Source organism: Castor canadensis, chromosome 6 (assembly GCF_047511655.1).
Source record: "Castor canadensis chromosome 6, mCasCan1.hap1v2, whole genome shotgun sequence".
NCBI classification, from domain to species: domain Eukaryota; kingdom Metazoa; phylum Chordata; class Mammalia; order Rodentia; family Castoridae; genus Castor; species Castor canadensis.
Window position 1 is genome coordinate 4,287,880 of NC_133391.1, and position 14,755 is coordinate 4,302,634.

General features: G+C 49.0%; 1 protein-coding gene across 2 annotated transcripts in view; it reads left to right on the forward strand.

The window, feature by feature from the left end:
- The window catches only part of Lmtk2 (lemur tyrosine kinase 2), a 74,113-nt gene that overhangs the window by 42,406 nt on the left and 16,952 nt on the right, over nt 1-14,755 (forward strand). For both annotated transcript variants that reach the window (XM_020173866.2, XM_074075522.1), the window contains exons 7-9: nt 3,495-3,628; nt 12,806-12,890; nt 13,996-14,117. In XM_020173866.2, the coding sequence (XP_020029455.2) occupies nt 3,495-3,628; nt 12,806-12,890; nt 13,996-14,117 (341 nt within the window). The remainder of the gene's footprint in view (nt 1-3,494; nt 3,629-12,805; nt 12,891-13,995; nt 14,118-14,755) is intronic.

Here is a 14,755-nt window from a genome sequence, read left to right on the forward strand (position 1 = left end):
ACTCTTGAGTTTACTTTTAAAATGGGGGTGAGACCTGGTAGTGGGTTGAAGGAGGGGTCCAGGGACAGACAGCTCACAAATTACATCTTTGTCTTTGGTCTGACTTTCTGGAAAATAGTAATGCCTCTTGCTAAGATGGGGCAGACTAGCAGTTTTGGGCCGTGTCACTAGGCTTGAGCTGCCTGTCAGACACAGGCGAGGAGGATGGCCAGAAAGGTGGATGTGGGACACAGCTTGGAAAGCCGTGGGGTAGAGACAGCTCTTACAGAACAATAAGAGGAGGAAGAGCCAGCCAAGGGTACTGGACTGAAGGCAGCAACATGAAGAAGCACCACAGACTGCAAGGTCCTGAAGCCAGGTGAAGAAGGCTGTGTTTGAAGATGGAAGGAGCCAGGTGTGGTAGCACATATCTATAGTCTCAGCTATACAGGAAAAGAGGTGGGAGGATCATGGTCCTACGCTGGCCCCAGGCAAAAACTGAAAAAAAAATTTAAAAATAAGAAAAGAGCTAGTAATGTGGCTGAAGTAGTAGAGTACCTGCCTAGCAACTGCAAAGCCCTGAGTTCAAACCCAGTACCACCAGAAAAGAAAGAAGGAAGGAGTGGACTGGTGGCTTGGTGATTCTCCACATGACCGAGAGGTATCAGTTGTAGTGGCAGAGGGTGAAAGAGCAGGGAGGCCAGGAGGTGGAGCTGCCAGGACAGACCAGGCTTAGGAGCAGTCTGTCCAGGGAGGAAGGGGAGGGTCCTGGGCTCCACCAATCCGAAAGACTTGCTTGGTTTCTGTTGGATTTGAGCATTAGAATGGGGTGAGGAGAGGGACTCATGACCGAGTTCAGAAATGCCAGAGGGTGAAAGGTCCCAATAACAAGGCAGAAGCTGGTGGGCTAGGTTATGGTCAGAGGTGGGACTGGGCAGGGGCTGGGGCTGGGATGGAGCATTGGTGTGCTCTGTGCTTTTCTCTCGTCTTTTTGTTATGAAAAATCAGATTTCCCCAAATCATCCTACTAAACATGTGCGTGATTAGGACTTTTCAGTTACAGCAATATTTAGTTGTTGAGTTTTTGCATTCAGTGTCCTGCCCCAAAGCTGGAGAAGCCCTGCTGGCATTCTGTGTCTAGGAAGTCACTGCGAGGTAGTTCTTAGTGCAGCCCTTTGCTGCCATCTAGTGTCAAAAGTTTTCCTTCCTGAGGTGTTTTGGGAAGTTGGGGAAGGAGCTTAAAACCTGGATTAGGGAAACTTTATTTTCATTCAGAATACCCTGCTGTTTTTTGTGGGGGGAGCAGTACTTGGGGTTGAACTCAGGGCCTGTGTTTACTAGGCAGTTGCTCTGCCACTTGAGCCATTCTGCCAGCGGTTTTTTTTTCTTTTTTAAATAATGGACTGAAGTAGTAATCCATGTCTCTACACTAAGCGCCATTAAAATGTAAATAAAACATATCTAATTATAGAGGATTAATCAGTTTCTACTACTTAATAAATATAAAAATCTTTAATTAAAGGATTTAGGCTGATTCTGTTTTTCTTTTAAATTGTGGTACCAGGAGAGCTCTGAGGACCTTTCTGGAACATAGACCAACCTGGGTCTCACACCCCTGCCACAGCTCAGGGGCTGTGGTTGGGCCCCTCGGTGACCTTGCAGATCACACAGGGATGTCGCAGGGAGAAGGCAGCTCCAGAACAGCGACTGGCAGTGGATATACTTCAGACAGCCTTGGATAGTGGCCGAGACTTCTCTTCTGGTGCTCTGCCTACATGGCCACTGTCACCTGTGAAGTGTGAGCTTTTGGCCATCGCTACTGTTGGAGGATTGGCCAGATACAACACAACATGGCCGTACTCTGTGAGAGGAGTTTTTTCTTTAGGTGGTATTGCTGCAGCACAGGGGTTAAGCAGAAGAATTTCATGCCCTTTGCTTGGTGATGTCAGTAGATGGGAGCTCTTTACGTTTGCTTTCTATGTGAGCCAACATATGAAAGTTACCTGCAGTTCTGGAGATTTCTGCTGGGAGTTTTCTGGGTTATCCCACAACTTCCACAGCTGGATAGAGCCTAACCTGGAAAAAGTGGTGTTTTTTGGGACGGTGGTGTCTATTTGTCCTCTGGAGTAAGTGTCACCTTTGGACAAAAACCTGAGGGAAGCTGGTGCTGTCAGCTAGTGTGCAGGGTGAGGCTGAGAGGAGAACTGCTTCCCTGCAGAGCAGTTACTTGTGTGTAGGGTGTCAGATAAGCAACGACAGAAGCCCCCGAGGTCACAGTTGTCAGGATCAGTGTTACCATTTGCACAGAGATCACTGAAGCTGGGAGTGGGAAGGTACAGATTCTTGCAAGGACCTGGAGGTCACATCAAAACCCGCTTATCACAGATGTGCATGAAGGAGTGCTGGGTCCCAAAGCTTTAACGGGAGGCACGTGCTACCTTAGCTCCCTTGAGTAAGTTCCAGGAAGCCCGAGTTGTTAAGGAACACACCGTCCTCTCCGTCTTCAGGGGATCATTGCCTTCTTTCTAGACTTTATTAACTGATCAGAAGAGGCTTCACTTTGGAATAGTCGTGTCATAAGTAGAGCATGAAAGATACTTCCTCAGGAGTGTGCTCAAAATGTGTCTCCACCCAAACACATGAACTGTTTGCACACCCCTCCCCCTGCAGCCTGCAGTCCTGAAGCAGAGGTGGTCAGCATCAGCGGGGCAGCTTGGGGAGCATGTCCATATCTGATGGGACTCGCGCCTTTTCCTGCCAGGCACTCCTCTGAATAGGGTGGCTAACTCCGTCAATGTTTTGGACTGGCTAGAATGTTCTTTGTTGCAGTGGTCCCTGGGCACACAGGGCCCTGGGGGAGGAGTGGCTTTTCCCTCCTCTTCTGCCCTTATCTCTTTCCTTCTCTCCCTCTCTGTCACTCACCAGTGCACAGATGGCCATGGAGCCTCGTGGTGAAGTAAATGACCACGTGTCCCTGACAGCCTAAGTCAGGGGCTCGGAGCAGCACCTCTCTTACTTGGGGTTTCTTGACTTTGGCAGACTCAGTTTACCTGCACGCCATTGCAAAGTGCTATTTTAGTTCTTATTTTGTTTATGTAACCAAAGAAACCAATCTAGTTTAGAATGGTCCTGAACACATAGCATTGTACACTTTTAGAGTACAACTTGGAATTACTTTTTGTAATTTGAGATTTTTTTGTTTTTGCGGTCCTGGGAATCCAACCCAAGAGCCTGGCACATGCTAGGCAAGTGTGCTGCCACTGAGCAACACCCCTGGCCCTGAGGTTCTGTACCTAGTGCCAGCCTAAGTGGCTTCTGGTAAGTCGTCTTACTGTGTTTGTGTGAGGTGTGGCTCCAGGGGTAGAGAGCCTGCCTAGCAAGTGTGAAGTCCTGAGTTCAAGTCCCAGTAATGCCAAAAAAAAAAAAAAAACCAAGTCGTGTCTACTAAGGCACATGTGCAGCTGCTGGGTTTGTTTGCATGTCCACGCTGACACTCACCTGGACTGGTTTTGCAGGGCGATCTGAAGGCTTACCTGCGCAACGAGCAAGAACACGTGTGGGGCGACTCGCAGACCATGCTGCTGCAGAGGATGGCGTGTGAGATCGCCGCGGGGCTGGCGGCCATGCACAAGCTGCGCTTGGTGCACAGGTGGGTCTCGCACGCAAGTGGGAAGGGCCGAGCCACTTAACCAGTGCCAGGGAATAAAATGTGTCTGCACAGCCCAAAGTCTAGAAAACACTGGTAGACTCTTAAAGAGTGTGAAAGAGTACACACCTGAGAGTACAGCCTACTTCCCGTCATCCTTCTTGATTGTACCTGCAGGTAGGTCTCTCTCCCTGAGAGACAGAGAGAAGCTGTAGCCAGTAGCATCTTTCCATCCGTGATCAGGGCATTGGTCTTGGCTGGCTGGAGGGTTGGCCCAGGTGCCTGCTCAGAAGCACGGGGTGTCGTGGGTGGGTCTGAGGAGGCCTGTGTGACCAGAGCTGTGTGTGAGCAGCACAGTGACCCACGTGACACTGTGCAGAGCTTTCAGGGCCTGGTAGCCTCGTGATGTCTTTGTTCAGATCATTGATGGTGATCTTCAGATTCAATAACCAAAGCCTTGAGCCCCACCTCCAATGATGGGCTATGATGGGAACCCAGAGGAGAGCTCTGCTCATTCTCCTCTAGGCTTTTGAGCTTGAGCTCAGGGCGAAGAGCAACATCTTTTTAGTTGACTTTTACTGAGCTATGTAAGTCAGTAATCTGCAGATCTGAAAAGGAATGCCTGTGTCTTGCCTTGAGCAGATGTCTGTGAAGTTTTTTTACAAAGCAGACCTCAGGGTAATAGAGCTGTAGTACGACTCCATGTTTTAAAAGCAAGAAAACACCAGGGTAAGCACTCATGAGGCTGAGGCAGGAGGATCATGAGTTAGAGGCCTGCCTGGCCTACATAGCATAGACCCTGTCTCCCCACCAAAAGAAAATAAGGGGGAAGGGTGATAACGCACATCTAGTTGTCCTTGTAGGGGGGGTGGTATATGGGGGTGTGGGGGTGTGGAGCGTGTGGGGGTGGGGGCTGTTGTATATGGGGGGGTAGGTGTGTGTGTGGGGTGTGTGTGAGTACAGACATGGAAAGTCCTATAAGAATCAGCATTCCGTCAGGGTGGGAAGCAAGTGTCAGCCGTCCCCTTGCCCATCCGTATCTTGTTTGACTTGAAGCAGTGAGCAAAGCATTCTGATAAAGTTTTTTAGAAGACTCAAGACTTAAGGCCCAGGCAGAATCCCTTACATGACGCTTGAGCACACTGCGATGTGCTGCCTCACTTTCCAGTGGAGAACTCCCATGCGGGCTTGAGGCTTCTGTGCCTTCGGCATCCAGCACGCTTTGTGTGGCTTAGCTCTGTCAAACATGATTATTGCTCCCCTGCTTTAAGAGTTTTTTAAAACATTGAGGGGACGCATGTAACAAGAGCATTGCATCAGAACCAGCAGCAGAAAGTTACCAAAGACAGCTTGATTGTGTGTAAAGCCCAGACTATGGCCTTTTCTTCACTTGTACATTTAAAAAATTCTCCAGTAGCCAGGCACTGGTGGTTCCCACTGTAATCCCAGCTACTTGGGAAGTTGAGATCAGGAGGACTGAGGTTTGAGGTGAGCCCAGCTAAATAGTTTGAGAGACCTCCATCTCTAAAATAGCCAGAGAAAAATGGACTGCAAGTGTGGCTCAAGAGGTAGAGCTCCTGCTTTATTATAAGTGCAAAGTGCTGAGTTCAAACCCCAGTCCCACCAGAAAAAAAATTGGCAGAGATGTCAGAGTATTTTGCTGTGAGTTTTCTTGTGTTAAAATTTTACTTTACTTAGAATCTTTTAACTTTAAAGCAAACAAAGGTGATAAGTTGAGTCACCTGGTTTGGATTACATTCAAGCACAAAGGCTCAAGGTAAAGAAAGCCCTTGAAGCCAGAGGCAGCACTTACCATAGACTCATGTCCAGGATCTCACATGGGTAGCCTCCACCAAGCACATTTTAAAGTTGGGTTTCGAATATTTGTTGACTGACTCACAGTGGAACTTCCTGCCTTGGTTGAATTAGCACAGCCCACCTATCCACCCCCACAAGGTCACTACTCCAGAACTGACCTAGTCAGTCGCCCCAGTGAGTTGTTTTCAGGAAGGTTTAAAAAGAGCTTTATGGCCGGCTCTCAGGCAGCCTGTGTATCTCTGAGGCGAAGGCTGTGTGAACATCCAGTGCTGCTGCTGCTGTTCCACAGGTGCCCAGAGCCCAGGACCCCTGTCCCTGCCCGGAAGGCTTCCTGAGTGTGAAATGCCATTGTGTCACCGTGGATCTGGGTGCACAGGGCTTCAGTGGGCCGTGTCCTCACTCATACTGGCCAGAGCTGGAGGCCACGGACCTGTGGAGGGTCCCAGGGGGTTCACCAGGCAATGCTACACACCTAGTACCCTCTTCAGGCTGCCCAGCCCTCAGAGTGCAGGTGTTGCGGGACGTGGTAAATGAGCCTGTGCACGTCATTTGACTTTTTTTGGAAGTACGGGGTTTGAACTCGGGGCCTCGAACTTGTTGGACTAGCACTCTACCACTTGAGCCAAAGCCAAGGCCTTTTTTCTTAGGTTATTTTTTAGGCAAGGCTTTAGTTTCAGTGCAGAACAGCCTGGACTTCAAATCCTCCTATTTACGCTTCCTGTGTAGCTGGCTGACAGGTGTGCACCACCACACCCAGCTGTTGATTGAGATGGGTGGAGGGGGTCTCACGAGCTTTTTGCCTGGGCTGACTTGCATCCTCTCAGTCTCCATCTCTTGAGTAGCTGGGATTGCAGGTGTGAGCTACCACACCCAGTGTCATTTTATGATTTTTTTCTTACACACTGTACCATAAGAGTTCAAGTAGAAAGTGAGCAATACCTGTCTGTGGCCTAGGTGTTTCCATCAGCAAATTATTAGTTTTCCTTAATTTGTGTGTGTGTCAAGTTTTTAGTTTATACTGTGGGTTTTTATTTTTTTCTGGAGACAAGGTCTCACTGTGTAGGCTAGGCTGGCCTCAAACGTGTAGTATTCCTACCTCAGCCTCCTGAGTGCTGGGATTACTGGCATGTGCCTCCATGCCCAGCCCAGCGAGTTTGTATTTTTAGAAGTTCCTTCTAATGCTCACTGAGAGAGAGAGTAAAGAGAGAGAGTGTGTGTTTTAAGACACTGTGTAGCCCAGACTGGCCTCAAACTCACAATCCTTCTGTCTCAGCCTCTGAGTGCTGGGATTACGGGTGTGAAGCACCACACTGGGCACAAGTTTGTTGTTTTTTTTTTTTTAAGTAGAATGGAATAGAGTATGGACAAGGTGGGCAGGGCAGTGGGGGGGTGGGGAGAAAGAGAAACATTTCCTCCTCCCCATGCAAGAAATGAGAAGCAAAGACTCCAAGATTGATTCTTAAGGGGAAAAAATGCATGCAAAACAAAAAAAATATTTTCTTTAATCTGTTTGATTAATTTTAAATCAGAACTACAGATAGTGTTTGGCACATAGTGGTATTAAATGAAAAAGAAACAAGCACTTCCACACGGTTTTGTTTCATGAAAGAAAAGATTTTCCTTCACTGGGCTTTGGAGTCCAAGGCAGGGAAGCCTGCAGTGTGGGGGCGGGGGGACTGGCCTGGCCTCTGGGCTTCACGGTCTAATGGCCAATGCTAAATTTGCCACGGGAACGTGGAGTCAGGGAAGTTCCCAGCCAGGCAACAGTGCAGGAGGAAGGAGAAGAGGGGTGGTGGTGATGAGGAATGGGACTGGCCTCCCTCACCTCACTTGAGTTTTAAGTTTTCTGCTTTTGTTTGGATTTGATTTGATGTTAAGTTGAAGATAATGTAAACTTCATTGGTTGAGTGAGTGTTCGTTGCGCAGTCCGTGGAGTTCAGTGATGGGTAAGGTGACAAAGTCAAAGCGAAGCTGGACTGACATTCCAGCAGGAGAGCTGAAACACGCCTTCCTGTGTGGCACGGTGATCACGGTGTTCCCAGCGTCTGCAGCACATTCTGTGAGCACTTAATTGACTACTCGCAGATAGGAGTAGCCCTGTGAGCCATAAGGCTGTGCAATTATTAACCCGTTTTGCAGAGGCAAAAACGGAGACTCAGCGTGGGGAGCACTTGTCTGTCTCAGCCCGACTCACTGAGCAGTCTGAACTCAGGCACAAGCCTGTGTGCGCGTGTTTGGAGCAGAGGTACAATTGTCTGGGCCACTCCAGGCAAGTCTGAGGAGGCGGTGTTGTGGTCCCTCAAGTGCGGGCATAAAATGGAGGGTGGAGGAAATTAAGAAGTTGTTGGGGGAGGAAGAGGAGGAAGAAGAGGAAGGGGACATGATATGGCATCACGTGGGTGAGACAAGTTGCCCCAGGCGGCTTGGGGAGCATAGGGGTGGCTAGAAGCCAGAGTGCACAGGCTTCCCACAAAGCCTGCGGATGGCACTGTGTACTGACGGGATGGGGTGGCCAGACTGTGCCTCTGTGTGCGTGTGTGCGTGTGTGTGTGTGCGTGTGCGCGTGTGCGCGCGTGTGTGTGCGAGTGTGCGTGTGTGTGCGTGTTGTGTGCGCGTGTGCGTGTGTGTGTGCGTGTGTGTGCGTGTTGTGTGCGCGTGTGCGTGTGTGTGTGCGTGTGTGTGCGTGTTGTGTGCGCGTGTGCGTGTGTGTGTGCGTGTGCGTGTGTGTGTGTGCGCATGTGCCTGAATGCTTGATCACTTTCACAGAACAGTTAGGGTGTTTAGGAAAGGCGAGAAAACTAAATCAGAATTCATAAGAAGTTAGGGCTGTCTGTGAATGTGCTTTTAGCCCCTTCCTGCATAGATAAGTTCTTGAAGACCAAGGTTGGGTCTTCAAGAGACCTTTGTGTCTCTTGTGATGCATTTCACAAAGAAATGAGGGAAAGGAACTCATTGAAATGTAGTTCAAACCAAAGAAGCCAGGTGTGGTGGTGCATGCCTGTAGCCCCAGTCCTCAGGTTGCGCCAGCTGGAGGATCATGGAGTTGAGGCCAGCCTGGGCTACACAGCGAGACCCTGCCTCAGAAAACAGAAACAACCAAAGCATTTCAGTGTTGTTTGAGGGGTGACGAGTGCATAAAGACCCAAAGTGAGGGAGGGGGTGGTGGCAGGGGGGAGAAATGACCCAAGCGTTGCATGCACATATGAATAATAAAACAATAAAAAAAAATTTAAAAAGAAAAAAAAGACCCAAAGTGAATGTCCACGGGGTCGCTGGACTAGCTTCAGCGTGTCTGCACGGTGGAATATTCCACAGCCATCCTGAAGATAGACCGGCTGACCCTGGAGGATTTTCCACGTTGTGATGCTATCAAGAAATGAAAATGCAGGCAGGTGTCACAGCTTGTGTTTGTAAGGTAAATGTTCGTGGGTTCTCGTTTGTATGTTTGTGTAAGTGTACTCTGTGGGTTTTTTTGTTTTTGTTTTTTTAAGGGTTCCACTTCAGAAAGATGCAGAAAAAGCCTAGTGACCAGTTAATCCAGGACATGTGTCATTAGAGGATAGGAAGGACAGAGCTCTGACACAGGGTGGGGAGCTGTGTGGAGGGTCCAGGTGGAGCCCCTGCACCTTGGGGTTTCAGCCCTGGTTTAAAACAGTTGGTTGTAAGTAAACAACTAAGTGCTCTGTTTTTATAAGTAAGCCTGGGCTTCCTGGGGAAAGGAATGCTCCAAGGTCCATGGTAGGAGAGGTAGCTGCCTTTTTATCAGCATGTGTGCCACTGATTAAAGTGTGTACCCTAGAACAGGCCAGCTCTCTTCGACCTTGGTCTGTGGCAGTCTTGTGTACACTTGGATTTGGGGAGGTTGACTGGTGTGTGATTTCTTAGGCAAGAGGAGCACCGTTTTGCCTGGCATCTCACCCCTGCAAACCAGTGTGGTTAAGGAGTAGCCAGGATGGAGGAGCCTGAGATGATGGGCTCAGAACACGTGTTCTGCAAAGAGAACATGTCTTCAGGGTCATGTGGTCCCCAGGTGTACCCTTACGAGCCTGTTAGGCGTGTGCCCTAGCCTCCCACGTCTGGTGTGATGGAGTCTCCAGGTGGTTGATACACACTCAGTATGAGAATCATCACATTGAGGAGCGGCCTTGCTGAGTCCTGAAGCGGGTCCTGTGAAGCTCAGGTTGACTGTGGTTGCAGGCCTTGTCAGAGCAGCCTCCTGTCCCCTCTGTCCAGAGACTTGGCTCCCACTCTGACTCAGGACCCAGGTGTGGACCTAGGCTGGCAGAGCTGTCCTCTGGTGCTCTGCTCCTCTGGGGCCACAACCCTGGGAAGGTTGTAATCAGGCCTGAGGAGGGTTCCCTGTTGGATTTGGTCCACTCTTGTGGTTGTGTAGGGGGACAGTAAGCCAGAGGTACTTGAAGCCAGGTTAGCCTGGCTGTCCAGCTTCATCTCAACACCCATGCTGGATGCCTCAGGCTGTTTTATCACCAGCCCGAAACACTTGGCCAGCAGTGCTGACCCGCTCCAGCCAGGGGAGCTGTTCTTGGGTCTCACCAGAACTGCACAGTGAAAAATCGAAGCCTGTGCCGGGTATGCAGTAGGCAGAATGGCTCAGCTAGCTTGGACTGACCTATGGGCTGCCACTGCACTAGGAAAGAAAGCTGCCTATGCCCACCAGAGTCCCCTCCTGTAGTCTGCTGGCATCTCTGCAGCCTGTCTTGGTGGGGTGTGCAGAGCCTCTTCAGAACCCTAAACCAGTTCTGATGCTGTAGGCAGCAGAGAGGTTCAGCCAGGTTTGGAGTGGTTCAACACTCATCATGCCACCTTACCGACATGAGTCTCCCCGAGCCCCGAGTGTGATTCTGCGAAGTGGGTTCCTCCTTACCAGGCAGCACTGCTGCTGACTTAAATCGCAGTCTGTGCCAACTCTGGAAGGGCATTCAGCTGCACTTGGATACTTGCTTCCTGTCCTGACCCTCTCCACCAGGAATTCGCATTAGCTACTCTGGCTCCTATGACCCCATTTGCATCAGGAGTCCCTGCAAAGGTAGTTGAGCTCCAGTGTGTGCTTGCATGAGTTAAAACAAGTAGCGAGGCTGGCACCAGGCTGGGAACTTTCAGACCTGCTCCTCCTGCTTCCTGTGACCAGCTGCCTCCTCCAGTGGCCTTGAGTCTTACAAAAGTGTTGCCAAGCCATGACAGCCAGAGCCATGTAGGCTGCAAACCTCGTCACTAGACCTGTTTTCCAACTTGGAGGAGAATGTGCTGGCTGTGTTTGTGTTTCCTGACCAGAGCAGCCTTGACGTCAAGTCACCTGTGCAGTGTGGCACCTTGTGTTTTCTGTTCTGCAGACAGGACACAGTGCTGCCAGTTCTGAGCCGAATTCTGTTGTTGCTTGGGTCTGTAGCACTGAGCATTTCCAGGACGGTCTGCGTGCGTGTTTATTTCCCCCAAAACAGCCTTGTGCCTGGCCATTCCTGCACACCCGTTTACCGAGGAGACCTGGCTCCACTGTGTGCCTCACTTGCCTTGCCCAGTGTCACGTGGCCCTAGTGCAGTGAGGCAGTGAGGCCAAGGCCAGCCCTGACCTCCTGGCACCCAGTGTTCCTCCCATTGTGCGGGGCCACAGTGCTGCGGGGGAGAGGGGAGCAGGCAGAAGACATTGTTTCAGTCGGGCCACTTTCTCTTCCTCATCACCTCCGGGTTTTAGGTAGTGGGGTGCGTTCCTCCTCATGCCGGGATTGCGTCTGAGTGCATTTGAGCATGAGGACCAAAGACCTCTTTGCACAGGACGGTCCGTATTTATCTATCCTTCACATTTGCCATGCCTGACACCTCCCCTGAGCTCTGAATCGCCCCCACTGAAGGACACACACCCTCCTGTTGGAATGTTGGCATCCACTTTAGCTCTGGTCTCAGGAGGGAGACATTAGGAAGGTTTGTGAGATCTGTGTGGAGGCCCTAGTGGTGCTCATTAGTGGAGCTCAGTGACTAACCTCTGTTGCATTTCCACTTCTTTCCTTCCATTCCCTCTACCCTTCCCTTATCTCCAAAAAAAAAAGAGTAGGGACTGATTCTCTTGCCTTTTGTATGTATATATTTATTTAGCAGTGCTGAGGACTGAACCTGCGGCCCTCGCTCATGCTAGACAAGTGCTCTGTGTATACTGAGCCCCAGCCCCAGCCCCAATTCTCTTCTTAGGGTTGGGCGATTCTGCATTGTTAACGACAGTGGTCTGGGGTGTTCTGCAGTTTCCCCAGATGCTGCCACAGGCCTGGAGGCTTCCAGATGAGCTTTGTGAAAACCACCACTCAACAGAGCTTGTTGGTTGGGGCTCTTACAGGCATGGTGCAGTGCTGTGACTTGTCCCCATGTTGAGAGTGTGAGTGTGCTTAGCCTGCTGGCTTTGAGTCCTACCGAAGTCACTGTTCATTTATTAATGGGGAAAATAACAGTGACACCATCTAGGCTGTTGTAAAGAGCGAATGCTTAGAGAAAGCATAACTTCATGACTTAAACCATGAACTAGGTGTCCTTGTCTTGTTTAGTGGTTTTGTATTCAGGGACCAATTAATGATAGAAGGGATTGTAAGGGGCTGGGATGTGGCTCAGTGGTAGAGCTTTGCTTAGTGCGCTCGAGGCTTGGGTTCTGTCCCTAGCACTGGGAAAAAAGTCTGAGGCTTAAATCCAAAATCTGAACAGTTCAATCTGTTGGCTACATGGGAAGTTCCTTCAAAAAAAAGCAGGTTTGACTTGTCAAAGTACGTGTTTTTGAAAACTAGCTTGTTCTTGAAAAGGCGAAAGATTTATACGATCTGAAGAGAAACCAGAGTATTAGCTTGTTCTTGAAAATAAATCATATAAGTAAGTTATTTGAAGTATGCCTTGAAAATATGGAAGGAGAGTTTGGGAGGGATCCAGCTGACCCGGGAAGGCCTGGCTGCAGTGCGTGTCTGAAAAATAAGAGGAAACAGACATTTTTAACGTTACCTTTGGGTGCTTCAGTTGTAACTTAATTAATCTTTATTTACTTTTAACAAACAGATTGTTACTAGGAAAAACTCAGACAATTTAGCCAGCTTGCAGTTCTTTCTTGGTCCCTTAAAATACTAAGAAACAAGCCATAAATCTGGCTTGTTTTAGTGTAGAACCTGGCGTGGACACGGTGGTGTTTAACCTTAGCTGTACTTGCCAAAATATGATCGTCTCCATTAAGCAGTTGGGCTCGAGCACACGCTTTCACCATGGACAGGAGTTTTGAGGCATTGGCTCACAGGGACTGATCTTGGGGACTTTGTCCGCAGCAGCGTGTGCCGTGCCACCATGGATGCCCAGCACTCACTGTGCTCTTCCTGTTTGCAGTGATTTGGCCCTGCGGAATTGTTTTCTGACCTCTGACTTAAACGTGAAGGTGGGCGACTATGGGATAGGATTCAGCAGGTACAAGGTGAGCCCAAGGCTGAGCTGCCGTCTCCTTCATCCAGCTTAATTTCAGTTCGGGAGTTGTAGCCCAGAACACCATACCATTTGCTTTCGGAAGAGAAGGCAAGAGTCCTGGCGATGGTGACTGTGGCCTTTCGTGGGTGGGGTTTGCTGCAGTCACCTTAACGGTTCTGCTATCTTCCAGGGTGTGGCTTTGTACTGAGGTTCCGTGACAGCTTTCCCAGTGCTTTATTTTAAAAGATTTCTACTTAGTACAATTGATACAGTCTGATCAATAAATCTTAGAACAGTATGGGGCAGAAATAATTTTCACCTGTGTAACAAAGCACACATCATACAGCCATTTCCCCACGACATGGCCAGTAAATCTAAGCTTACATTCAGTGGGCTTGATTCAGGTTTTTTAGCTCTGTCATAAAAGTGCCCCTAAGAAAATAAGCAGATAAATAGATGAGGTGTCCACTGGGGTGTGTGCATATGGCCCAGCTGAGTAAGGTGGCCGAGGTGGGGTGGGGAATGAGATGGTCACAGCGTGAGGATTGTGTCTGTTCTGTCTTTTGGGGTTCTTGCTAAGATCAAGATAATAAAATCTGTGAGGACCATTTGCCAAAACATGGTTTACAGACACAGGTTGGTTGTTCGTCTGCATAGTGAGTAACTCTGGTATACCACACACTACAAAGTGTTCCATCATTACTCCATCGTGGTAGGCAGGTTTGTGTAATTCTCATTTTCAGCTAAGGAAAAAGGCTCCCAGGGTCTGTCGCTTTCCCAGTCACATCTCAGTAAATGGTGGCCCAGGCCTGCCCTCAGACCCTAAGCCTGTGTTTTAACCAGGACAGCCACCTCCCCAGAGCAGAACGCCCATGTGTGCTGAAAGGTGTTTTGTCAGGCTCAGGCCCCACACATGTCCCTCCCTTTTCCAGGAAGAGTGACAGAGCCCAGCTCTGGATGCCTAGGAGCCTCCAGAGAAGTATCTCTCCCTTCCTTCACTTTTCTCCCTGATGTGATTAGGGCTGGGTATATGTTTTCTGAGGATGTCCTGGAATGAAATCATTGTGCTCACCATCAGTGCAGTTCCATTGACAGTGCAGTGTGCTTTCTGACAGGAGGATTACATTGAGACAGATGATAAAAAGGTTTTCCCTCTGCGATGGACTGCTCCAGAATTAGTAACCAGCTTTCAAGACCGACTGCTCACTGCAGACCAAACTAAGTACAGCAATATCTGGTATGTATCTGGTTTACCATCTTAACTAGGTTTTTGTTTAGCAAGGGCCCAACCCCCTTCTCTTTGAGTAGGAAAGTAATTATGTAAGATGCAGGAAGCACAAAGAGTGCCTGGCATGTGAGAAAGGGACCTTCCTTACCCCTAGCTGTGGTCACAACTGCAGTGATGTGATTGGCTTTTTCATTACTGCCTGTCTTACCACTGTCCTGCATAAAAGCCGGAACCAAGTCTGTTTTATGTTCTGTGCCTACCATAGGGCCTGGCATACAATAGATGCTCAGTAAACATTTGTAGACATGAATGAAAAAAACGAAAGGGCTTCAGACGATGATACAACGCTGTGGTTTATAAAGGTTTTAATGGATGCCAAAGAGATGTGTCTGAATTTTTGACTTAACAATTTGTATCAGTTTTAACTGTGGTTTCCTGTTTTTTCTGTTTTCCTTCTCTCTTTTTGCCTCCATTTGGATAGATTTTTTTTTAACTCTTTTTTCCTTTGTAGTTTGGGAGCTGCATGCCAAACATTTTTATTGGTTGTCTTCAAAATGACAGTGTCCACATCCTTACCTGATCTAATATTTCTTAACTGTCCTGAGCAGCACAAGGACCTTAGGCTCCTTGAGCTGCGTTTACCTGTA